This window comes from Rhinolophus hipposideros, assembly GCF_964194185.1.
Source record: "Rhinolophus hipposideros genome assembly, chromosome: 1".
NCBI lineage: Eukaryota > Metazoa > Chordata > Mammalia > Chiroptera > Rhinolophidae > Rhinolophus > Rhinolophus hipposideros.
The window spans coordinates 28,737,999-28,764,472 of NC_138047.1; the positions used below are offsets into that span (position 1 = coordinate 28,737,999).

Sequence of the window (26,474 nt, forward strand, 5' to 3'; positions counted from 1 at the left end):
AGGAAGCAGAGTGGGATGTCATCGGAAGCTAGGAGCTCAGGCCCTTGGCAATGTGTAATCTCGTGTTATCAACTAGTCTTCATTTCCTGGCACAGACAACCTGAGCTTTCCCTTGGAGCTCCTTAGCAGGGAGAGGATTCATAGGCTTCAGATGGAAAGCTCTGTGAAGTGTGTTTTCCAGTGCTGTTTGATCTTCCAGGCACCCTTCTGACCCTCTTTTCACACTTCCTTCTTGTCTCACCTGTGTACTAGCATCCTGACAGGACCTCCCTGATATTTCTGAGCCCGGGTTCATCTCCAGCTCAGGAATCATCCAACAGCGAGGAACTTGGAGTCCCCACAGGTACCTTTACACAGGGGGGTTCCGGCTTGGAAGTCAGCCCCGTGTGGGCACGCAGCTGGGAGCACAGGCGAGAACATTTTCAGCTGAGTGTCCGTGAAACTCGTAGGGAGATGCCAGTCAGGCGGACTTCAGATGCAGAATGACCTTCTGCGGACGACAGGGCCAGGAGCCTCCTGTCTCTCTCTTAGCAACAGTAAGAGGTCACCCCACACAGGTCAGCTCTGAGCACCTAATGACAACTGCTGCGGACGATGAAAGGAAAGGGATGATGAAATTTAATAGGCAAAAGTACCGTAGGGAAAAATGCTGTTAAAACAGCTATAGTTTGGGGTTGGCAGGTTTGTGTTTTTGTTTTTGTGATAATCCTAGAAGAGTAATTTTCCTATGTAGACAAAGGAATCCCACATAAGGAGAAGCCAAGAGACTTGTTTAAGTGCTGAGGGCTGATCAGGGACACACGGAGAAACTCAGTCCCTCCATAGATGCCAGTGCCTGGTTTGTTGTGGGTTTTTTTTTAATTGTGGTAAAATATACATAGCATAAAATTTATCATTGTCGTGCGGGGGACCCTGCTTGCTGCGCCATTTGTCGTGGGGGGCGGCCTGCGGGGTCTCTGCTCCCGCTCCCCACATAAGAACGCAGGACATGGTGAGGCCAAAAAGGAACACCCACGGAGCCATAAGTAGGGGAATCATATCACTATATTCTCACCGGCGGCATCCGCCTCTCTGCAATCCGCTCTTGCTAGCCCCCATCTTTCTGCTAGCGTAGCCACAGCAGTTATATTAGTGGCCAATGGCTCACTGGTTACAGCTGACAGCCAACTAGCCACCGCTGATGGCCATCTGATCACAGTTGATGGCCATTTAGTACCCGAGCCAGCACCTTTCTATGTGAGGCCGACAGCCTGGAAACTGCTTTCTGGGGCTCTGTCCCCACAATCATTTTAACCACATTTAAGTGTACATCTGTGGCAGTAAGTATATTCACATTTTTGCATAACCACCACCAACCAGAAACTCTTGGTACTGGGTACAGAAATTGTGTAACCATTAAACACTAAGTCTGCCTTTCCTCCTTCTCCCAAACCCTGGTAAGCATCATTCTGCTTTCTGTCTCTATGAATTTGACTACTCTAGATTCCTCATTTAAGTGGAATCACACAGTATTTGTGTTTTTGTGACTGGCCTATTATTTCACATAGTATAATGTTCTCAAGCTTCATCCAGATTTTAGTGTGTGTTAGAATTTCCTTCTTATTTAAGGTCAAAAATATTCCATTCTCTGTACATAACCACATTGTGTTTATCCATTCGTCTATCAATAGACACTTGGGTTGCTTCCACCTTTGGTTATTGTGAATAATGCTGCTGTGACCATGGGTGTACAAATATCTCTTTGAGTTCCTTGCTTTCGATTCTGTTGGGTATATATCCAGAAGTGCAATTGCTGGACTGGTGGCTGGTTTCTGAAGTGGTCTCATTTTTCTAGAAAAGCAGACAGGTTATTAGATGGTGAAAACAACTCCCTACTCCATTTTCCAGGCCCATACGCAAGTTGCTAAATTGCACCAGTTCAATTGGGTTTCTTTACAATGTTGACCTAATATAACAAATAGTTCTGAAATGTATTTTTTGTTTATTGATTTGGATTTATTTATTGTAAAGCTTTCCATTAGAACTGTTATCCAGTTGAAGGCAGTAAACCCATCAAGCCTGTCCTTTCTGCATCGCTGTTAGTTTCCTGATGAGTTAGCACACAGGTGTCTCTTTAAGATACACTGCTACAGTTTGGAATTTCAAAGTTGGGGAATTACCTTTGTTTTCTAGATCTTTCCTTAGTTTAATAACATGGCAGCTCTAAAATCCCTATTTCCCCCAGAGCGTAAACAGAAACATTCAAGAAAAGCCTGGAGAAAGGCTGTTGTTTTTTCCAAGGAACCTGGGAACATACCACCTTGTTCGTAACCTGATTCCTCTTGACTTTAACCAGAGAGTATATCCTCAACCAGAGTCATTGGTGTTTATATACCATTTGGGGCAGGATTAACAGACTAGCGCTCTTGTCCTGTTAAAAGGGCAAGGTTTTCTTAGCATTGGGAGAATTAGGTCTGCAGTGACACCTTTTGGCCACCACAGGGCAGTCTGTCCTCAGGCAGCTCCCAAGTTCACTCAGGAGAGTTCCTTCTAAGCCCGTTTGTTCTGGCTCTTTTGGCTGAGTGACATTATTGACATTCTTGTTTTATTAAAATTTTGTCTGGGTTCCAGTATTTCACAAGGTGATCTCTCATTAAGTCTCATTTAAATGAGGCAGGAACAACAGGCATTTAAAGTAAAAATCATCCCAAATGAATGAAAGTAATTTAAATTCTATAAAAGTATAAAATTTAGCACACTGTATATGTTTGGAGCTTGTTAATCCTTTCACTAGTCTGTATAGAAACAGCATACAAGTTATGCTATTTCTCCAATTAAAAGACCTGAGTATGAGCTCTTGGTCTTTCCATCTGAAGCGCTCAGGCCTTTCATAGCAACATGCCGATGTTTCTTAATTCCCATTTGCCCAGTAGCTTCTCTCCCTGAAGAAGCTACAGGGAGAACCCTCCCTTACATCCCAGCCTCCCTGCTCTCCTCCTCAGCACTCTGTCCCCTGTTGTCACAGCAGCATGAGATGGGGCACAGTCTCCTCGGTCTTTCATAGCTCAGTGAGGCAGCTTCCCAGCCACAGACTGGGACTCAGGGACACCATGGGTTTGAGCCTTGAAAAAATCAGGAGCCCGCATGCAGGGGCCATTAATGGGGGCTCTCCTCAGGAGCCATGAAGGCTGGGTCAAAGGGGTTCAGTCCTGGCATGAGGGCCAGGGCTTGTCAGCCTTGTTCCTCTTATAAGAGATGGTGACAGTGTGTCCTGTCCCCCCATGGGCATAAGGTGTGGTTTGAGTGGACCCCCACTGCTGGAAACACCCCGCGCCAGCTCATGGTCTCTCCACCAGAGCACCATGCTTGCCAGACTCAGCTCCGCTCTCACTTCTGTGGGAAGCCTTCCCCTCTCCCTCAGCCCGGCTGAGCTTGGTCTGCTCCATTCACTAACAGTCATCACTGAGCACCAGCTGTATGTCAGTGCTGTGCTAGGGGCTGGGCACGTGAGATCAAATGGCATGGTTTCTGGCTATGAGGAGACAAGTAGGAGAGACCGAGTTATAGCAACAGCTACAGTGGAGTGTGAGACGGGACAGAAATAGTGTGCTGTGGGGGCCTGATTCTTCCCGGGTGAGGTGGTGCTAAAACTGGGTGCCCAACGAATAGATCACTGAGGACTTTTCATCCCCCAGGTTGTAACTATCAAGAAATAAACCTAATCTAAAAGATAACTGACACGAGAACATTCTCTAAGTAGAAGTTTTAAAATGCTGGCTAGCCATCATTAGTTTTCATTGAGATGGGAGCAGGTGGCCAGATGGCATCTTAAAGGAGCCTGTGCGGCTCCTTTCCTGGCCCCTGACAGTGGACTGGTTCTCAGCGTGGCCGGGACCAGCAGCATCAGTGTCCCCGGGAGCTTGTCAGAGTGAACATTCTCGGGCCCTCCCCAGGCTGGGGTGGGCTCAGCAGTCTGTCTTAACAAGCCCCCCAGGAGATTGGATTTGTGCTCAGGTTTGGGAACTCCTGCTTTCATTCTTGCTGAGTCCTCTGTGGAAGAGGCTGGGGCTGCGAGGTACCCTTTCCCTCCCTGCTTTGCCTGAGGAAGCCCCTCCAGCACTTCCTCCGCTCTCTTCTCCCAGGAGGTGGGGGAGGCGCTGAGACCTCTGGGTCTAGCAGAGGCCTTTTCTCTGGGCAGCTGTCTCGGGCCCTCACTGCTCTTCACTTGACAGCTCTTGACTGCTTCATCTGCCGGGTGTTTGAGCTGATGGTTCATGCTGAGGTTTGCAGCCAGAGCCTGCTGTGTGTGTGTTAGGTCTCAGCGAAACAAATCACCCTGAAGCACTTCCTGGTGACCATCCCAATTCATCAGCCCGCATCTTTCTGGGCACCCGATCAAGTGGATTCAGCTTTTAATACCAATTTGCTGTTAAACTGCAACTCTGGTGTCCAACCAGGCAATTAATGAGATGGTTTTTCTGCCTGGAGGATGCAATATTCTGGAGTCTTGTGTCCAGCAGCTTCACAGGCCATAGAGCCAGTATGACAGCTAAATGTGTGCTATTTTTGTCTTTGCTTTGCAGGAATGAGCTAGAGCGACAATTTCTTGAGTTGCTCCAGTTCAACATCAATGTTCCCTCCAGTGTTTATGCCAAGTATTATTTTGATCTTCGTTCTCTGGCAGAAGCAAACAACCTGAGCTCCCCCCGGGAGCCCCTGAGCAGGGAGCGGGCTCACAAGCTGGAGGTAAAATGCTCTAACATACTGGGTTTTGGTGCACTTGCTGCAGACGCGTCATCTGGGCACCACTGAAGGGTGTGATCACCGTGGTGACTTCTCCACTATGTGTGCTGTAGGGACAGGGTACCCCGGATTTGGAGTTGGTCAGTTAATTTAGTTGATTATACTTTGTACAACCTTATATTTTCAATAACCTTCTTAATATCAGTTTTTATTTAGTGTGTGTTGATTCTATTTTTTAAATCAAAGATTTTTAAAAATTTTCTGTTGTTTTAAAAATAAGCCCATAAAAAGGATTTCTCAGCATGAGCTTCTGTAAGAAAAAAGATAATAGATGACCCTAATGATTGGGAATCTAAAAAGGATTGATTCTGCTTTTTATTTTTCCAAGTAATTTCCCCGCAGCCCAGTTAGGTTTCATTGTTTTCCGGACCCCAGCATCCCTGTGAGTCCATTTGATTAGCAAACTTGAGCCCCATAATGGGAAGCAAGGAGGACAGACCTCATCGAAGTTGCCCTTCCCTGAAGTCTGGTACCTGCTCAGACGTCCTAACAGCTGGCTTGTTTGACGTGCTCTGTGCAGGGTAGAGTGGAAACGAGCACACCAAGAGCCAGGGCAGATGCACACTGGCCCTTTTATGAGTGGGGCTGTTTCTCTTTGAGCTAAATTAGGATCTTGCTGTGCATGTGGGAAATACGATGTAGCTCACATCAGTCTGCATAATAAATCTAGAATAAAACAGTACACTGCTAATTTGTTGTGATGATATTACATTCAGACTTACACTGTTTGTAAGCTGAGACACGGGCTGGTAGTCTTAGGAAGTTTAAATAAGTGAAAATAATTTGCTTCAAAAAATGATTGTTCTGATGCCCTTCAGGAATCTGATTTTCTCTTCTTTAAATATGCCACCTACATTATGTGTACGAAACATATGTCAAATGAATTCTCAGTGTTACAGCCCACCTGCTATCCTAATGCATCTCTGATTTGGGGGAGGATGTCCTCAACCCCTGCCCCTTTCCTCTGGTCCGCCCTCCCTGCTGCCAGTGGAGTTGCTTTTCTAAAATGCAGTTGTAGATTCTGGAACGTTAACTCTTAAAATCGTTGCTAGTTTTGCGTTGCCACAGAAGAATGCCTGAGGCAGCCCGCATGTGGGTGGCTGTGTCAGCTGGCCTGCCAGGAGCCATCCCCAAGCCATGCCCTCATCCACAGCTCACCAGGCCAGCATACATGGCTGGGATTTCCTGCCCTGCCGAGAATGGCTCATCTCTCCTGCTAATTTCCTCTCCTCCAAGCACAGCTCTGAAGCCTAACTCTGATGTCCATCCTCAGTCATGAGTGTCCCTTCAGGGATTCCCTGAAATAGAACCAGTTGCGCAGTACCCTCTGTTTCCGGTACTAAGACCATACTCTTGTTTTGCTCATGCTTCTGCATATCTTGGCCTGAACTTACACGTCCATCCGACATACATTTACATGTATTTATTCAGGGCCCTCTAATGCCAGGTGCCGGTTACTGCTCGGCCCTGGGAACTGTCATGAACAAAGCTCATAGATCCTGTTCTTACAGTGTTTGCATTCTGCTGGGAGGAGACAGACAGTAAACAATAAAAAATAAACGTTTTAAATAAGCATTTTCTATAAATATATGGTGATGGAAGGAGAACTGACTCTGGGTGGTGAACACACAATGGTATTTATAGATGATGTAATACAGAATTGTACACCTGAAATCTATGTAACTTTACTAACAATTGTCACCTCAATAAATTAAAAAAAAAAAAAGCATTTTCTAGTATGTTAGCAGGTTAGTAACAAAGAAAGCATAGAACAGAGTAGGGATGCTGTAGTCAGAGCCTCACTGAGCAGGAGACCTTTGTATGAACACTTGCCCTTGCAGTGCCTCCAAGCTGAAGGAGTAGCTGCTGCAGAGCCCGTGGTGGGAGCCAGTGGGGAGGCCAGGGAGCAGGGTGGGCAAGGCGACTGGAAAGCAGGGAGGAGGACATCAGGGAGCAGCAGGGAGACCAGCTGCAAGGATTATTCCAGAATCCCAGCAAAAGCCAGCGGGATGTGAGCAGGGCACAGGCATGAGAAGCGGGCGCTGCTTTTGTGCCTTTTTCCCTTGACTGTGACTCCCTGGCCGGTGGGCACTGTATCTGTCTCCGTAGCCCGGCCGTCCCTGGTCTTCTGCTTGAATTGCTTCATCATTAGGAATGTCCCCTCCCCTCCATCATCTTACAGATGGCAGGTGAATGTGATTGGGACAAGCTGGCTCAGCCTTTGTCACCTTGCTCTCCCTTACACGGTGGCAGCCCTGGGAGAGCTCTGGCCGGCTCCGACCCTACCCAGGGCAGGCCTGGCCCTGCTTTTAGCGGTGGCCCTCCCCCTGGAATCTCTCTGTCTTCATCAGCAAAATGAGGACGTGACGTTGAATCTCTCTGCATCCCGTGTTTCTGTGTCCCTTCTGGTTTGCTTCTGCAGCCATCGCCTGGAGGTGACGTAAACACTCGGTCACGTGCTCTGATGAATGATCGCTACCAAGTACTGAGCTCTGCCCGCGCTGGGGTGGGGGGGGCAGTGCTTCCCAGCCACCTGTTAGGAGGATGCTGTCATTACCCCATTTGCACACCAGGGTGCTAAGGACTTAGATGAGGGTACACACCCAGGTCACACCCCCCTGAAGTGGGGACCACCCCTGAACCTGGGGCTGCTGGCTTAAGGCTACACTGTCCTGAAGTTTCCCGTTCTGAGATTATTTTCTCAGTTAGACTGTAAACACTTTAGAAACTGGGACTGTGCCCCCGCTTCCCTCGTGTTCCCCCCGGTGACTGGCACACAGGCCTGGGCCGTGGGATGTGAACCACACGGGGCAGGGACTCCTGAGGGAGCTTTGTCCACGAGTGTCCTCAGTGCTGGAACGATGCTGCTCACAGCAGCCACTGGTGCTGATGCGTGAGTGTGTGCGGGGAGCTGCCGGGTCTGGTCCTGACTGGAATTGTCTCTCTCCTGCCCCGCAGGCCGTCTCTCGCCTCTGCGAGGACAAGTACAAGGACCTGAGGAGACCCACGAGGAAGCGGTCAGCGAGTGCTGACAATCTGACTCTGCCGAGGTGGTCGCCGGCCATCATCTCCTAACTGTGGGTGTCCCCACTGGAGGCTGTACCATCCCTCAGTGTCTCTTTCAGTTTGAGAAAAGACAGACTTGGGGTGGTTTTGTTTTGTTTCCTTTCCTTTTTTTTTTTTTTTTTTTTTTTTTAAATAATCCATAGCTCCATCAGGCTGCCTTGATGACTGCCTCCGAGCTGTGTGGCCCACGCGCACGCAGCAAGGCTTCGAGGGAAGCAAAATCAGTATTCTGGAAATCCGGTTTCACGCCTTTCCCCGTCGTCATTAACAACGCTTCCTTCATGGAGGAAGAAGACTTGAACCCTGGAGGAGGGATGAAAGGGAAAGGGAAGTCGTGTAGAGGCGGGGGAAACAGTTAAATGGCACGGCCATTTCCTAAGTCCCCTGTCTGGTCAGCAGGTGAAAAGGACGGGCACACAGTAGGTGACACAGTTGGATGTGCATTAAAGACGAGTGCTGCCTTTATCACCTCCGTCTGGATCGGTCTGTTCCGTAAAACTGCTTGCATTCCTTCTAGCGGCTTATTTTTGCGATGTGGGGGATTTTTGTTGGTTTTTATTCTGTTTTGTTTTTGGTCCCACAGGACAGAGGTTATAGTTTGTACCCACCATGGCATAGACATCCAAATAAATAGTACTGGTTGTTTCTTTCTGCACTATTCCTGTGAGCTGTCTCCTGAGCTTTCTTCCTCACAAGTGGGACACACTTGTTACACTTCTCTACACCTTTATTTTATACAGTTTTTCTTCAACAATGGCAAAATTCACTTGACTGTAGTGCTGAACCAAAAGTATCCTTTTTCCTCTTTATTCCTCACCGGTCCCTCCACTTCCTCCTCCCCCCAAAAAAAAAAATTCTAAATAACATGGGTGCTTGTGCCTTCCGATTTTCATGCTGTTGTGTTTTTTTTTCCTCTGACCTGAAGTCGTAGTTACAAATCAGTGAGACTTCGTGGGCCGAGGAAACAATGTGCAGTAGAGGGTGTCCTCAGTTGACGTTTTTTTCCAGAGTGCGAGCTGTATTTCTGAAGTTACTGAGAGGAGCCATTTCTTTGTACTCCCTGCCCAGTTCATTCCTCTACTTCCACATCCATTGTTGCAAGCAATATTCCTGTCAATTTTTATATGTTTACTTTAAATCAAAGTTAGTATAAATCAAAGTTATTTGTATAAAAATTTTTAAAAATCTAAAATAAAAATAACACGGGGGGGGCTGGGTATTCCAGTGGGAAGATCATTGAAGGGCAAAATGTTACTATTTAGGTGTTTTTCACAGAATGATTGAATAAAAAAACTGAACTTGCATTTTCATTGTGGGTGCTTAGAGAAGTTGTACAAAATTCAAACTGTGAAGGTTTATGCTTCATTAATTATGACCATACTTTTTTGTTTTCTGACTATCCGTAATTTCCTTATGGGCTACATAAAAATTTTTTATATCAAGTAAAATAAAAGGGTTAATGATCAAATATCAGTAAATTTGATAGTAAGTCTAAGAATTTGAGTCAATGAAGCATTATATGCTTTGGGTTTTTGCATATTTTCTTGGGTCACAATGACAGGTTCTAAGTTTTTTCCTTTTTCAAGTCTCTATGAGGCAAACGACAGCAGATGCTTTGTTTTACCTTCCTCCTATGTGAGCTTGGGAAACGTTGGAATCTTATGTTATCATTCTTGAGTACCCTAAAATCACACACCTGATCCCCATAGATAACTTCTCCCAACGACACATGCTTTGGAAATGGAAGGAATTCAGAAAGTTGAAATCCCAAGAACACCAAGCTATAAGTGCTAGTCAGGTTTCACTGAAATTTTCTATCATGTGTGAACATAACTGGGACAGAAATATTGTCAAGTTCTTTCTGGCCTAAATTTTCAAAAGCAAACAAACAGAAAAGTTAATTATTTTTCCATTGTAATTGTATTGATATACTCTGTATGAGTACCAAAATCAGCGTCTCGCTTCAAGTTGGATTTAGAACTTTAGAGACCTAAAAATGTAGAAAATATCATTTTATATTCCCTATTCTATATAGCTTAAAAAGGGACATATTTTCTTAGCCGAATCTGAATACCTCTCGAGCATAAATGAGTTCCTCTTATGTAAAGTATTTTACCGATCCATTTCAGGAAAGAGGTTCTGCTGTGTTTAAAGCAGAAATCTTATTTTTATCCCTTTTATTTGAATGAGAGAGATTTGAAAACTGAATTATGTAAATACTTCTATGCATCTGCTATTATTTTGTGGAGTTTATTAAACTACTTTAAAAAATTGTATAGTCTATTTATTGTATGTATGTACATATAGTCTGATAACTTAAAATTTAAAGTGAATCCCGTAACACCCTACTCAGTCTTTGTTTAGACTATTGAATATTGTTTTAGCCTTGTGCACTGGACTCTACCTCTGTATAGGAAAATTTTCCATATTCATTACTAAGTATTGATCTGTATTAATTGGTTATGTTTCTTGCACTAAGAATTTTTAAAACTGCTGTTAAGTGTAGATTTTACTTTTGCAGAATGAATCACTTAACACATAGGTACATACTTTAGGTTTGTTTTATTTTTCTACATGATGATGAAGATGACATTTTGTTCTCTTGATTTGTTCTAAGTTTGCCAAAAAAACAAACAACCCAACAACAGTACAAGTACAGTACTGCTGATAAATCGTGACTGTAATTTGTTTGCAAGGTGATTCAATGCCCTACAATTAAAGCTGGATTACTCTTTAGGAATACATTGTCTTAGTGTAGTTTTTGAATGCATAATTTTCATCACTAATGAAGGATGAAGAAAACCACACAATTTGTTAAGTTTAATTTTAGATTTGTTTTAAACAACAAAGTTTAAATACATATCCCAGTGAATTTTTTTTTTTCGCTTCTGCCTTTTTTTTTTTTCTTTTTAACCTGGGAAAAGGGAAAGAAGTCAGGAATTTAAAACCAAATTGGAGGGCAAACTGGGAGATCCTACCAAGATTGAAACATGCTCCCATGCCCTACTGCACGAGATCATAGCCTGGGCCATTGTCTGCTCCGTCCCGGGCTGAATTCACACGCTCCTTCCTTGGGTATTGGCAGGGGCCTTCCCATCTTGGGGTTTCCCTTGGTTCTGAGAATTTTGATCCTCAGCTGAGCTGCAAAGCAGAACTTTGGGAGTGAGTGATTTCAATCCTTTCTGGCTGCTTTTGGTAACCTCTCACCTGGGTGAGAGGTTTTATTCATCTCTCAGTTTTGAATTTTTCAGTTTTGAATTTTTTAAACAATAAAGTATCGTTCCCATTTCTGGTTCATTGTAGGTATTTAATAAATGTTAAATAAATAAATACATAGAACAAATAGTGCCTGCCTTCCTGCTGCCTTTTTTTGGAATATTGATATAAAATTCCACAGGTTTTATGGATGCTGAACCAGTTTTTTGCAAGAGCAGTGGAAAATTGTTAGTCCTGTATGTCTTGAGTGACTCAAAGAAGTATTAAGACCTCTCAGAAACCTCCAGCAATTGAGATGGTTACATGACAGAGACCTGTTAGAACACTTTACATTTACATTGATGCCTTATTTTATCTTTATCCACTCGACTTTCTTGAAGTCTGTCTCAAGACTTATATTGGGTGGATCTGAGGGACATAGATCATCTTCTGAAAGGCCAAGCAGAGAGCTCTACTCTTGTTGGAAAAAAAAAAAAAGAGGAAATGGGAAATGCCCTAGAGCTGAAATGGAAAAAGGATACTTAAGAACTAATTTGGGATTTATGGTTTAAACTATATGCATTGCAAGGAAAACCCTACACACATCTTCATTAAGATTATGGTTTGCTGTTACTGAATGCAGAGTTACTAGAACTATTGCACCTGAAAATAAATCGCCCCACAGGTACCAGGCCTCAGCACAGGCAAGGCAATATGTACGCCCTCGAAGCCACAAAATCGCTGATGCAGTTGGACCTGACCATGTTGGCCAACTTCTTTATTGGTTTTTCCTCTTCAGTTTTCTTACTAAGTTGATATATGTGAAGCTGCTAAAGGTCTGTGTCGCTTTCCATGAGAAACTTTCTTTGAGAGTTCAGTCATCAGCACCAAAATGATCTGCTTTTATTCATCTCTCAGTTGAATCATTGGAGGCAACTGTGTGTCTGTATCGCTGTAAGTCTGAGCTGTAAGTGCCCAGGTGAGGATTTGTCCTGGCAACTGTATGGTCTATTTGTAGGTGTTTGTAGAAAGCATTCTGGAAGAACTTGTTACAGTAAAAAATGAGCTCAAACGAGATATCTGACTGAATAGTGTTACAGATCTCAATAAGCTTTCTTGTGTTCTTTAGTGAGTTGATTTGGGCAGAGGGCTTTATTCCTTTGAAGAACTTTATATGAATAAATTTTCAAATGTAGGGTAAAAAAAATGGCATTCCAAGACAAATGCCATTTTGGACAAAGTTATTAAATGTAACTAGAACTTCTGTGTAACATTATGTTAATGTTGGTATTGATTTGTACTGAATGGGACTTTGGGTTTTAGGCTCAATCCAAAGTCAACTTGCTGTGTGACCTTAGACAAATTACCTCACCTTTCTGAATCACTCAGTGAACTTGACTGGCAGAGATACACTTGCTGGTTATGTTCACCACCTACCTTACTCTGTTCCTAAACACACACTGCTCAGCCATGCATCTGTCACGATTGTTGGATGCTGTTGTGCATAGGTGTAGGAAAGCTGTGACAGACAAGTCCAAGCCTGTGAGTTGCCCTGGAGGGAATCGGTTGTTTCTTCCAAGGTGCCCTCCTAAAGAAGGGTCATTAGTAGGTAGAGCTGTTCTTATGTGAAGGGCTGATGTCCAGTTTTCAGCTACCCATCCTCCCCCTGGATCTGTCCTAATGCAACGGGGTGTCCCGCTTGTCCTCTAGTTGGGTTTTCCTCGACCTGGATTGTGGGTTCTTGTCGAAGTTGATGACTATGGAAAATCTTGAAAGTGATGTTGGATGTAGGAATTCACCCCATATAGATTTGTTTGGAAAAGGGTTACCATAGTTAACCCCCAAATGAGCCTTCTTAGAATTGCAGGCCAGAAGCTCTGGAAGTTCAGCCGTGGAACAGAAGGATTCTGCTCCTTCCCTGTGGCACTTCCCATGAGTCCAGGAAGATGGAAAACATGGCTACTTACTGGATGGAAATCTGCCCCTGTTCACCAGCTCTCGGGGGCTACTTGGAAGACTTGCATTTGGGGGGACCAAAGAGTTGGGGTCCTTTCGAAATAGAAGCGCAGCCTTTGGGGGCAGTGTATGATAAAACTGACTTTGCAGCGTCAGCACACTGGAGGAAGAGGCCTCTCTAGGACACCTGGACATTTGGTCTGGCAAGTCTTGCAGCTTTGCAGGAATCCGAGTTGCTGCTTCTTTCTCTTCTCCCTTCCCTTCCCTTCCCTTCCCTTCCCTTCCCTTCCCTTCCCTGCCCTGCCCTGCCCTGCCCTGCCCTGCCCTGCCCTGCCCTGCCCTGCCCTGCCCTGCCCTGCCTTTGGGGGCAGAATCTTTATTAAGATTCTTGTTAAAATATAGCTAACATAAAATATATTAGTTTCAGGTGTATATTATAGTTATTCAACAGCACCCACCTGGCACTATACAGAGTTATTACCACATTATTGATTATATTCCCTATGTTACAGAAGTGATCACCATGATAAGTCCAGCAACCATCTGGCACCGTACCATGTGTCACAGTATTTTTGACTATATTCCCTATGCTGTATATTACATCCCCAAGACATTTGTTTTTCATCTGGAACTTAGAATCTTTTATTCTTTATCTTTTCCCCACTTTAAAAATTTTTCAATTAGAGTTGACATTAAATATTTTATATTAGTTTCAGGTGTACAGCATAGTGGTTAGACATATAATTTAGGAAGTAATCCCACTGACTAGTACCCACCTGGCACTATACATAGTTAATACCATATTATTGATTATATTCCCTGTACTTTACATCACCATGACTATTTTGTAACTACCAATGTATACTTCTTAATCCCTTTTTCACTCTATCCCCAACTCCCCTTCCATCTATCACCCTGATAGATCTAGTACCCATCTGACTCCATATTATTACAATATGATTGACTATATTCCTTATGCTATACCCTACATCCATCCCCATGACTACTATGTAACAACCAGTTTGTACTTCCTAATCCCTTCTCCTTTTCACTTACCCCCAGTCCCCTCCCATCTGTCAACCATCAAAATGTTCTTTATGAGTTTCTGTTTCATTTGTTTATTATTTAGATTCCACTTAAAAGTGAAATCATATGACATTTATCTTTTGCTGTCTGACTTACTATACTTAGCACAATACCCTCTAGGTCCATCCATGTTATCACAGATGGCAAGATTTCGTTCTTTTTTATGGCTAATATTCCATTGTAAATATATGTACTACCCCTTCTTTATCCATTCATTTATATAATATAATATAATAATATAATATAATATAATATAATATAATATAATATAATATAATAATATAAAATACCAGGTCTTAATTTTTGCTCCAAAAGATGCATTAGAGCTGATGTTCCAGTGAGATCTTATTTTCGGGGTAACACGGTATTTTCTATTTTTTTCATCTGAAGTCCCTCTAACATGTCTGGTAATACTGGTTTGGTGGTGATGAACTCCTTTAGCTTTTTCTTGTTTGGGAAGCTCTTTATCTGTTCTTTGATTCTAAATGATAACTTTGCTGGGTAGAGAATCATGGTTGTAGGTCCTTGGTTTTCCTCACTTTGAATATTTCTTGCCAGTCCCTTCTGGCCTGCAAAGTTTCTGTTGAGAAATCAGCTAACAGTCTTATGGGAGCTCATTTGTAGGTAACTAACTGCTTTTCTCTTGCTGCTTTTAAGATTCTCCTTTTGTCTTTAACCTTTAGCATTTTAATTATGATGTGTCTTGGTATGGGCGTATTTAGATTCATCTTGTTTTGGACTCTGCACTTCCTGGGCTTGTATATATGTTTCCTTCATCAGGTTAGGGAAATTTTCAGACATTATTTCTTCAATAGGTTTTCAATTCCTTTCTCTGTTTCTTTTCCTTCTGGTACCCCTGTGATTTGAATGTTGGAATGCTTGATGTTGTCTCAGAGTCCCCTTAAACTATCCTCACTTTTTTTGTGGGTGGGACTCTTTTTTCTATTTGCTATTCTGACTGGGTGTTTTCTGCTACCTTATTTTCTAAATTACTGATTCAATCCTCTGCTTCATCTAATCTGTTGATTCCCTGTAATGTATTCTTCATTTCCATTATTGTATTCTTTATTTCAGACTTGTTCTTTTTTATGTTCTATCTCCATTTTTATGTTTCTTATCTCTTTGTGGAAGTTCTCCCTGACATCACCGAGCATCCTTTTAACCATTGTTTGGAGTTCAGCATTTGGTAGATTGCTTGTCTCCATTTGTTTAGTTCTTTTTCTGGATCTTTGTTCTTTTTTTTAAATTTGGGATATGTTTCTTTGTCTCCCCATTTTGGCTGCCTCCCTGTGTTTATTTCTATGTATTAGATAGGGCTGATATGTCTCCTGGTTTTAGTACAGTAGCCTTATGTAGTCAGTGTGTTGTGGGGCTCAGGTGTACACTCCAGGTGTAGCCCATGTGTGGGTTGTGTGTCCTCTTCTTGTAGTTGAGCCTTGATTGCTATTTGCATGTCAGTAGGAGGGATTGACCCTCAGACTCATTGGTTGAAGGACTGGCCATGACTACAGTGGAGGAGTTGTGGTGCAGGGGCTGACCCTACAGAGCAGGATCTGCCTCAGCAGGGCTCTGGTGCCGGCTCAACTTGCCCCTTAGGTGTGTTGTCCTTGGAGATGGCTGGGTGATGCTCCAGCTCATTTTGAAGCTGAGCACTGGGGGCACCAGCCCCAGGGCCACTTGAACTATCAAGTACAACTGCAGCCAGTGACCCCCTTGGGGCCACTCGACAGCAGCCACAAAGAAATCTGCAGATGGCCACCACCTGTGCTGTGCTTGGAAGTGCCTTGAGAGGCCAAGCCGCGAACCAAGGCCGGCTGCTACTAGTGCCAGATTTAGGGCTGCTCAGCCAGAGATACAGGACAAGCTAAAGCTAGATGCTGCTTGTCTGGGTTCTGCAAACCTTTGAGAGATCCTAGGAAAGTCTGCAGCATGAGCTAAGGCCGGCGGTTTTTACAAAAAAAGCCACTGGAGGCAGCTTGGGTATGCCTGAAAGTTGGGTGGGGTGGGGTCTTGAATCACCAGGGCATGGCCAATGAATGACGTCAGCTTGATGGAAGCTCAGATATGGGGGCCACCTGAGTCTACACGCAGGAAGGGGGAGGGCTCAACAAAGAAACAATGGCTTCCGCCAGCTCCTCCATCCAGGTGAAAGTTGCCCCTCCAGCCCCCGTCCAGAAGCCAGAAAACTCAGTTGCCCTCCCTCCTCCATTACCCGCCCCCCTGACCCCCTGCTATGTCCCCACCACTTCTTCAGCTGCTGCCCCAGTGCTGGAGCTCAGAGCCAGTGATTTCAATGGTGAGTAAGTCCATGCATGGTCCCTTTAACAGGAGCTCCTGGGACTCCAGCTGCCCTCCGTCTCAGTCACAATCTCTGCTGGTTTTCACAGCCAGAAATTATGGGGATATCTGGGATGGAGAGAGCCTGTGACCCCTTGCTCCTTTGAGTGGGGGGACCTTCACAGCCGAGGACCTCCCAAATTTTAGTTGTCACACACAAGTGTGGGACCAGCCCGTTCTGCGTCTCTGCTCCTCCTACTGGTCTCAAGATGGCTTATTCTGCATGTTAGTTGTAGGTCTTTGGTTCGGCAAGATTTTAGGTGATTCTCAATGATGGTGGTTTTGTAGTTTAGTTGTAATTTTGAAGTGGTCGTGAGAGAAGGTAAGCACAGCATTTACCTACTGCGCCATCTTGACTGGAAATCTTAGTTAAAACAAAGAAATATATCACTCTCTAGATTAAGAGCCTTTCTTCTTCTCTAATATTCTCTAATAGAAATGTGTACATGGTGTTTCTTGAACATCATTTCTTCCTGGAGGAATTCATGGGGTGCTGCAATCATTTAGTTAATGTTATAGATCAGTATTTTGAGTACCTTGAAATGAATGTGATTGGTACCAAGAAAATCTAGGACAAACAACTGGAAAATGATTAATCGATAATTTTTGAAGTCACCAGCAATAACCAATTAGAGAATATAATGGAGAAAAGATGCCCTTCAAAATTGCAAACAATTGCAAAATTACAACAAATTACAACAAATTACATATTAAGTACTTACGATGTGCCCAGTACAGTTTAAACCCTAGGCATATGTTAATCCGTGAAATCCTCGTCACAGGTTCCCAAGGGAGCTGCTATTCTCCCCAGGTGAGGATGCTCAGGCTTGGCGAGGCTGAGCACCTTGCCCTGGGCCACAGTCAGGAGGTTGGGAGAGCGGGGAAGCCCGACTCCAGAGCTTATTGTTAACCACCATGCTATGTGGCCTTCCACTGCCACTCCTTAGGGGAAAAAAACCTGTCAAGAAACATGCTTCAGTGGGTTAGATAGTGTCCCCCCAAAATTCATGCCAATCCAAAACCTGCATTATGTGACTTTATTTGAACATGGGGTCTTTGCAGATGCAATTAGTTTACATGCGTCATACTGGAGTATGGTGGATCCTAACTCCAATGACTGGTGCCCTTATAAGGAGAGGGAGATTTAGAGGTAGAGGGACAATGCCACGTGACAACAAGGCAGAGATTGGAGTGATGCAGCTACCAGCCAAGGAACGTCGAGAGAGCACAGCCCTGCTGGTGCCTTGATCTCAGACCTCCAGCGCTGTGAGAATGCATTTCTGGGTTGTAAGCCACCAGCATGTGGAAATTTGTTATGGCAGCTCTAGGAAACTAATACATAAAGAAAATGCTAAACTTTACAGGCATTTGGCATTCATCAAAAAACCTGGACAAGACATAACATGATCCTGAGTGGGTAGTCACAGCATTGTAAAAAATGTTACAGCTCTTCTGTTTTTCCTACTATTCTCCCCTTGGTTGTGTGTATCCAAAGTAAATCAAATTCTGTCCCCATTTCGGACCTTTCTCTGAGCTGTAATTTGGCATGTTTTTCCCAGAAATTGGCATTGTTCATTCTTCTCATTCAGACGTCTCCCTGAATATCACATTGACGTTCCTGTTGTCTCCCAGCCCCCTAAGATAGCCTTCCCTGCACTCCAGCAGCACCTACTGTAAGCCTGGCACAGCTCTCATCACTCTGCTCTTGTTTATTTCTTTATTGTCCTACCCCTGGTATTTAGAGAATTAGAACGGAAGACAGCCTTGAGGCAGGAATGAAGCAGAATTTGAACTGTGTGTCTGTGAAATCTGGATTACTGGGAGGAAAGGAATTCCACTCAGGAATCCCCTCCCCCCCCTCTGCTGAGGGACAGTGTTAGGTAGAGATTACTCACAGTAGAGATGTACATGTAAATATGAAAGATTTTAAAAACCAACCAGCTAAGTCGGTGAAGTTTGAACAGTGTCATTCAATTTATAAACATTTGCCTTAAACATAACAGTTTTTCCCCCCCAAAATATAATACTGATCCCTTACATTTTGGGTGTTTTCAATTTACAAAGATTTTTTCTTATTCTCCTCAGCAACCCCCTGATGTAGGTGGAGCTGATGCTGTCTCCAGTGTTTTCCAGATGGAGCTGAAGTCAGGGATGACTAAGTGACTTGGCAAATATCATACAGTTAGAAACTAGTAGGGCTTTCAGTTCATCTACAGTTGCCCCTAAAACTGCCAAGGAGGCCAGCTTCACTTGTCACACAAATCTCCATGTGTGTCCTTGGAGAAGGGACAGTTGTGATATTTTAGCTTTCTTAGCAATGCATAGCAATACTATAAGCACGAATGGTATATAGGGATGTTATTTTTATGGTTGCTAAATATAGACACCACACAGATGGTGGGTCTGGCCTGTTAATAGGTATTTTACAGACATCTAGGAGTTACTATTTCAAAGTTGCTGCGTGGCTCTCCACCAGTGTCCTCTTTCCATCAGGGCCTTAAGTGCTTTAGAGAACCTGGAAACTCACGAATTTCTTATATAGCCACCAATGGTCCCCTCCCCTGAGGCCATGGCCCCTCCTTTGGCATGTATGGGTCCTGCTGGACTGTGGTTTTATTTTTCAGTAATTACGATTCTCATTTTTAAGTTTGAGGTACATTTTTCAGCTCACAGTATGCCCAGCCTATGACTTTCACTGGACTGCTCTTTATTGTTATTCATGTCTCAGCCCAAAAGTCAGCCCTTCAGTGGCCTTTTCTGGTCACCTCATCTGTAGTAGCACCAATTCCTGCCTCCTACCTGTCAACAAAATGACATCCAGCCTAAGAAAAATTCTTGGTTGGCATCTTCTTGATCAATAAACCTTTCCTTACTCAAAAAAACATAAGGAGGGTTACATGAAATCCGTTGGTGGCAGGTTAAGGGGGCGGGAGAAAGCAAAGCACAGAAATCTCTGAGACTGGACAAAAAGCAAAACGGAGAGACACATGCTTCTTTGACATTGGTGGGTACAGGATAGTTAACATGTACAATACATAGAGACGGTATGTGGGCAGCAAGATAGCAATGTGGTCTTGTGCTCTGGCTGTGCCTTCGAGGGGTCTGGAAAAGACAATTGCTCTGACATTTCAAACCTATGTTATTTTAGATGCACAAAGACAATAGACAATTTCAAAGGCAAAGATTGACCTGCGTCAAGGAAGTTACAGGCCCAGGGCAGAACGACCCACCATGACCTGCTTTTAGTTAGGAATTTTTATGTTCAGACCATCCCGTGTGGTTACTTTCAGTCTCTGAGTTTGTAGGACCTGCTATGTGGGCTTCCCTTGAGCTTGTCAGTTTTAGTATGTGGCCCCTTTTTCGTCCACACACCCCATCACTCACTGTTAGCCTCCTTATTTCCTTTCACAGCATGTCGTAGTACCACTTATTTACTTGAGGTTTAACTTGGCTATCGCCTCATCAAAAGCAGAGCCACTCCCCTTCTGTAACAGAAATCTGAATGTATGGCTGGGAAGGGAAAGGGATAGCTAAGGAAGGGATAGCTGTCAGGTCCAGTCTCTGAGCAAAGTGCGGAGCTGGTCTCAGGTTGTTGGAGAGCATGGGGTTCTGGGATTTCAGTCTGACCTTCATCCGTGAAGCGTGGTTCCTTACCTGAGACTACTGCTGTGTGCCTGGCCCTGCTGTGAACCTGTGCTGATTGCTGAGAATGGGTTTCCAGTCAGTTCCGGTTACTTGCTTTGGCCAAATAACAACCAGTCCTTCCTCAGAGGATAGAAACTTTTGCTCCCTACACCCTGTAATCTCTGAAATCAAGGAGATTCTGTTTTGTGCACCACTCTATCCCCAGAACTTAGAAAAATGCCCACTCTTGGCACTCAGTAAATATTGTCGAATGGATGAGTGGAAAAAGTAACCTCTTGGAGCGCAGGTTCTGTGTGGGGAGGAGAGGGTGCCTGAGAGATCTGAATTTTGAGGACTGAATTAAGAAGATGTAAGATGGAGGAAATGTTACTCTGTTGTTCTAGAAGGCAGAAGGGGGCCAGTTGGTTAGTACAAGTTACCGAGACATGGGTTTCTCTCAGTACAAGGGCGACCCTTTAAGAGTGGCAGCTGTCTGGCTGGCAGCCTTGTCGTGGTGTTAACTGAGAAGATTGAAGTGGCAGCTGGGCATAGAAGAACCTCCAGAGGCCTGTCACATTCCTCATTCACCAAGCAGGAGGCCTGACTTTCTCAGAAATCCTGTGGGTAAGAGATGGGATCAAAGACAGTATGTGCTTTCTCTTCCAAGTAGGACACATTTCCAACCTGCATTGCTTTTCTACTCCTGGTATCACGGTGGTAGAATCAAGATCTTTAGCACCAGCTCCTATTCACTGTTTGCAAAGATGCTGGCCAGAAATGTCCTTCTTTCCTGCCAGCATTGAAAGGTCTGGAGACAAATGAATGTGTAGACTGAGCTGTTGAGAAAGGAGTGAATTTGGAGGGACATAGCAAAGCAGTTTCTCTGCCATCCATGTATAAATGACCTATTTTTCCTCCTCTCTGTCCATTCTCCGCTGGACTTTCAGAAAAGACCCCCGACATGAAGGCTTCTGTAGCTCAGCTTTCCCGGGAGCATGAGGTGCCCCTGTGGCCACATGTGCTCTATTGTAGGTGGAGAACCAGTGCTCTCTCCGTGTGCACGCTGACTTCCCTGGATGTGGGGAGAGCAGTAAGAAGGAGTGAGCAGGTTCAGAGTACAGAGTTTGATCTGTATCAAGAGGCAAAAGAAGAGTATCTGGGGCCTGCTGGCTAGCTGAGCCCCAGCCGGGATGGCTCCGCTCACCTTGCTAGCCATCCAGAGCTGACAGAATCTGTCAGTGTCACCACAGAGGTCAGAACTGGCCAAGACAGGGTCTTGAAAAAGTGAGTTTTCAATGAGTGAGGCAGCATGTTCTCCCTCAGTCTTTCAGGCAAAGGCATTCTTGCCACTTCGGAGCACTTTCCTAGTCACTAAGCTGGATCTTGGGCAGGCCAGATGGTAAAGGTACACTGATGCTGATGGCAGAGGGATCACCGACTTCCTGGCTAACGAGAGAAGCCATACCTGACTCTGTCCAGTTCTGAGCCTGATTTGACCAGTTTCTTTATTTGCTGCTCTTCCGTGTTTGTGGTCATAAAATAGAATTTTTAGGAAGGGATTCAGAGATCACCTGGTCCAACCTACTCTCCTGATAGATGAGAAAACCCAGGTCACACAACTATCTGGAAGAAAACTAGGATTCTAATGGTTTTGGACCTCCTCCTCCAACAGACCTCAGTCACCTCGAATTTGCATGCATGGTTGTGGGATGTCCATGGGACTGACAGCTGTCCTCTCTGATGCCCTGGGATAACGGGTGGGGGTGGGGGGTGACCACCAGTGGAATTCATGTTTAAATAATAGAAGCTACCATATCAATGCATGCTTAGGCCAGGTGTGCACACATCAGTGTTTATTATCATTGCCTACAAGCAGTTCACACGGTGAATTCCTCTTTGGAACCCCAGTATATAGGACAGAGACACGTGGGTCTGCTTTCGTGGAAGAAATCCTGGGGGGCTGCTTTCCACCCACTTAACTATCCCTGAAAAACCATGAGCAAACTTGAAGTTTCTAAGAAACAAGTTTCAGAGTCATTTCTTACATTAAAAAAAAAAAAAATCCCCCAATCATCCTATGTAGTGGTATTTCCCCCACTTGCTTACTGAGAAAACTGAAGTGAAGAGAAGTTGGTTAACTTAAGAGCGGCAGAGCAAGGATTTAAACTCACACCAGTCTGATTCTTAAATTCATGCTTACAGTCTCTCTACTTTACCACCTTCCAGTGGAGTGAAACAAACCAGTTCATTGTTCACAAGACCTCCGGTAAGAACAAGCACCTTGTGTTTCTTGGAATCTCAGATTCTATTTATTAATTTTGCTCCCCTAGAAATCTTTGTGGCATACTTATTAACATCAGAAGTGAATCAAGAAAATACTGCTTTAAAAAGTCTATGAGTGCATATTCACTACTTGAAAAGAGTTGAGCAAACAGAAAAAGATTTTCCTACCGAATGGTCTATTTATTAAAGAGCCTAGTACTTGCCCTGTTAGATGTCCAGCTCGTTAATCCACAGAGCTATATTCTTTCACCATCTTCATGGTCTACTGAATGGGCACTTTGAATGACCCACTAGCTGGTACTAGCCAAGATATTTTGAACTTGAAGTTGTACATTTGAGTTTTTTAGCTCCCTGGTCAGTAGCAGAAGTTGTTCTGCTGCTTTTCTACGTTTATCTTTTCACTCCTTGGTCCATAGCAGAAGTTGTTCACAGCGAAGCATACTCAAATCCTATATTTTGTTGCCTCCACTAGAGGACCTTTCCTTTTGCAAATTGCTTGACTTACCCTTTCTTAAACTTTTTAAAAGCTATAATTGTGTTACAAACGTAAGTGGTAGCGACACCAATACAATAGAAAAATTTAATGCTAACGGAGAACATAGTCTCTAAATCTTCCCTGTGAATATTTCACTTTCCCAGACCTGTTATTTTGAGTTTACAGAGAATACAGATTTATCCTGCAGCAAATCTATGTCCATGGAACCCAATTAACCTAACTTGGTGCAACATCAAACTTATTCTGCTAATTTCCTGATCAGGGTCCATAGTCTTTTTGCACCTTTCCCTGAATCCCAGTGATCAAATCTCTTGGAACCAAACATTGGAGGGAATCTGAATGTCCCTAGATGTTGAAATAGCTTTGATTTTGCGAATAAATATTTTCATGTACTTGTACATCTTGTTATATACGAGGTCTGACAATTAAGTTCACAAACTCATCCTAAAAAGAGTGCCACTTACCTCATTGCTGAATATCACTATGGTCACCTTCGAAGTACTCCCCTTGGGAAGTTATGCACTGACACCAGCACCCAGTCCACCCTTCAAAGCAATTTTGGAACTCTGTTTCTGGAATGGCCATCAGAGCTGCCGTCATATTATCCTTGATGTCCTGAATGTCATCAAAATGTCTTCCTTTCAATATTTCCTTTATCTTCAGGTAAAGAAAGAAGTCATTGGAGGCCAGATCAGGTGAGTAGGGAGGATTTTACAATACAGTTATTTGTTTACTGGCTAAAAACTCCCTCACTGACAGTGCCGTGTGACAGTGCCCCTTGTTGTGATGCAAGAGCCATGAATTGTTGGCGAAAAGTTCAGGTTGTCTAACTTTTTCACACAGCCTTTTCAGCACTTCCAAATAGTAAACTTGGTTAATTGTTTGTCCAGTTGGTACAAGTTCATAATGAATAATCCCTCTGATATCAAAAAAGGTTAGCAACAATGGTGCAACAAAGTTCGCAAACTTAATTGTCAACCTCGTATATGTAGCCTGCTATAAAAAAGAATTTTGGTATTAAATTACATGAAGCCATTTCCCCACCCAGATTCTGCATGCATATGATACTTGTCAGAGTAAACAAATTCTCTTCTTAAGCCCTCAGATCAAAGAATTTGTCAGTTTTGTATGAACTGGATTGACACTTTGTGCACCTATGGAAATTTTGTGGTGACCAGGGATAACCTGTTCGCAGGAAAATATCTTGAAAAGACTGCGTAGTACAGGATCTTCCAGCATTGCAGCTCATTTATTTAGGGCCTCAGCCCAAGGCTGGATGCTCAGGGCCTTGGGGGTGGGAGGTTCTAGAATGGCGCAGATCAGAGCTAGATTTAGCAGGTGCCGCTTTATGAGAACTGACTCATTTATGCAAATCAGCCCCCTGTTGATTCAAGAGGTTTTAATGATCACTTTCCTTGGGCTCTTCTTGCCATCCAAGGCAAGCCAATTGCCACCCACTGAGCACTATTCCTCACCAACTGGCCTAATCAACTGGTATCAGAAGATAAGACCACCCAGCTTCCCATTGAGAATTCTACTAGAAAAAGTGTTTGTGAAAGTGCTGATGTGAAGCACGTGACCTCATTCATGTTAGCAGAGGAGGTTTGGACTAGTAGCTTGGTACAAATGGGTAGTTGCATTTGGAAAGAGGAGGATGAAAGAGGAAAGAGGAGCAGGTAGTAGCAAAAGGTCAAAGTTAGAGAAAGGACATTTTACATGGGTTGGGTTGGTGGACATTTCTTTGTTTGTGTCAACAAGACCTTCCACAGACAGGCTGATAGTTTATATATCAAAATAGAGTTCTCATTGTAAATCTACCAAAAGGAAAATTGTATTTGGTGGGAAACTGTGCTACAGGTGATAAAAACGGAAACTTGTTGAGAAATCAAGGACATGCCTCCAATATCAGGCCATGCACCAGTTGGCCTTGTACTTGAGAATTTCGAAGTCTTTGGCTCCAACCCAGGAAACGCTCACATCCAACTATCAAACACATCTCTGCTTGACTGAGGCTGCTCTTCTGCCCTCATTGGCCAGATCCCCGGTCCTTCTCTGCTGGCCCATTTCAGTGAAAACAGCCTTATCTGCCCAGTTGTTGGACGGGAAGACTTCTCCGTAGGCACTCATCGCCCCACCCCAACACACACGCATACCTTCGCCTGTCACTTGGAAGGGGACAACACCCTGCAGATAGCAAAACACCATGTCAACATAAAGTACTATCGATGATATTATAAAGCTAGACAGGCGTTTTATGGAGAATAGTTATAGATCGAAAATCCATTAGCTAACCCAACTTGAAGGGAAATGACTCTGTTTCATGAAACAAGCCTGAGAACACTCTAAAGCAGGCTGAGCTGGGGACCCAATACTGGGTGGGAAGCCCGGAGAAAAGCCGAGGTGTGGAGAACTCTAATTGTCCAGGGAGAGAGCGCGAGCAAGCGGGTGGATGTTCTACATTACACAGCATCCAGGCCCCTGGCCCGGAAGCAGCTTTCAGTTTAGCAGGAGTTATTTATTCTTTCTTTGTGCAAAGGTGTTCAAAAATAGCCCTGATCTAAACTCTTAGGCATCTCAGGAATGCAGGGGCATTTCCCCTTCAGCTGGGCGTGTTCACTGGTGGCCATCAAGGCAGCCCCCACCTAGAGCAGACTGGAGCCAGCTGGGAAGAGAATGGAGGGCCTGCTGCTTAATTCAGTCCCAGCACCGAGGACTCCCCTTTCACTGAGCTCTTTCTTCCTCAGTCCACAAACCCTTACAGGAAGTGTCTGGGCCCCAGGACATCAGATTTACAGTGTTTGCTTAACCACTTGTTCTGCTTCTAACATGAGTCTCCAGGGTTAGGCTTCTTATGACCATCGTCAGTAGCATTTAATCTGTACCCATTTTCCCATTATAGGTTTCTATGCCTTCATAGGAATGTACAAAGAAACCCCCTTAAAGTTGAGTCTTCTTGAGTCCCCTACATCTACACACATGTGTGCATACTTGTGTAGACAGCTCTGTGGTTGAATGGAAAGATCACAGTCCTGGAAGATTCAGAGCTCTGACCGAAATTCTGATGTGATCTTGGGCAAATTCCTTTACTTTATTAGTTTGCAAGGGCAACCATAACAAAATACTGCAGAATGGCTGGTTTATACAACAGAAATTCCTAACCTTCACTCCAATGCCAAAACCCGTTGTCTTCATTTGATAACTTTTCATTTTTTAATTCTTTAGTTAAAATATTTTTTTCTATCGCTATCACTATTACGGTCAGGTTGTAAGCATTTCTTATCATAAATATATCCTTCCCTGCAAAAGGGAGAAAGCGCAATGAATAGAAACAGAAATACTTTGGCCCCTTTTTCTAATTCATGCCTCAAGTGCTCACAGTACTCCTGCTCAGTCAGTGCGGGAGGCAGAAGCTTCTTGCTCTTTTGAAAAACTTAATTCATGGAGATGTAAAAGTCTTGTTCTTTTCCTTATTTGTTCTTCTTTTGTGATTTTTTTTCCCTCCTCCCGTCTCTTCCCTTTGTTCGTCCTTTTCCATTCTGTTTCTTTTTATTTCTCTTTCTTTCCTAAGGGTACCCAGTCTGCTCCATAGGTGACTGGTTTACCTATACTCAGGTTTACCTATCATTTTCATGGTCTGGTTAGAATACTT

General features: G+C 43.9%; 1 protein-coding gene across 2 annotated transcripts in view; it reads left to right on the top strand.

Moving 5' to 3' along the window:
• Window positions 1-8,506, top strand: part of CCNY (cyclin Y) — a 188,601-nt gene extending 180,095 nt beyond the window's left edge. For both annotated transcript variants that reach the window (XM_081048606.1, XM_081048607.1), the window contains exons 9-10: window positions 4,563-4,725; window positions 7,741-8,506. In XM_081048606.1, coding sequence (XP_080904732.1) covers window positions 4,563-4,725; window positions 7,741-7,857 — 280 coding nt within the window. In that variant the 3' untranslated portion in view covers window positions 7,858-8,506. The remainder of the gene's footprint in view (window positions 1-4,562; window positions 4,726-7,740) is intronic.
• Window positions 8,507-26,474: the final 17,968 nt, after the last annotated feature.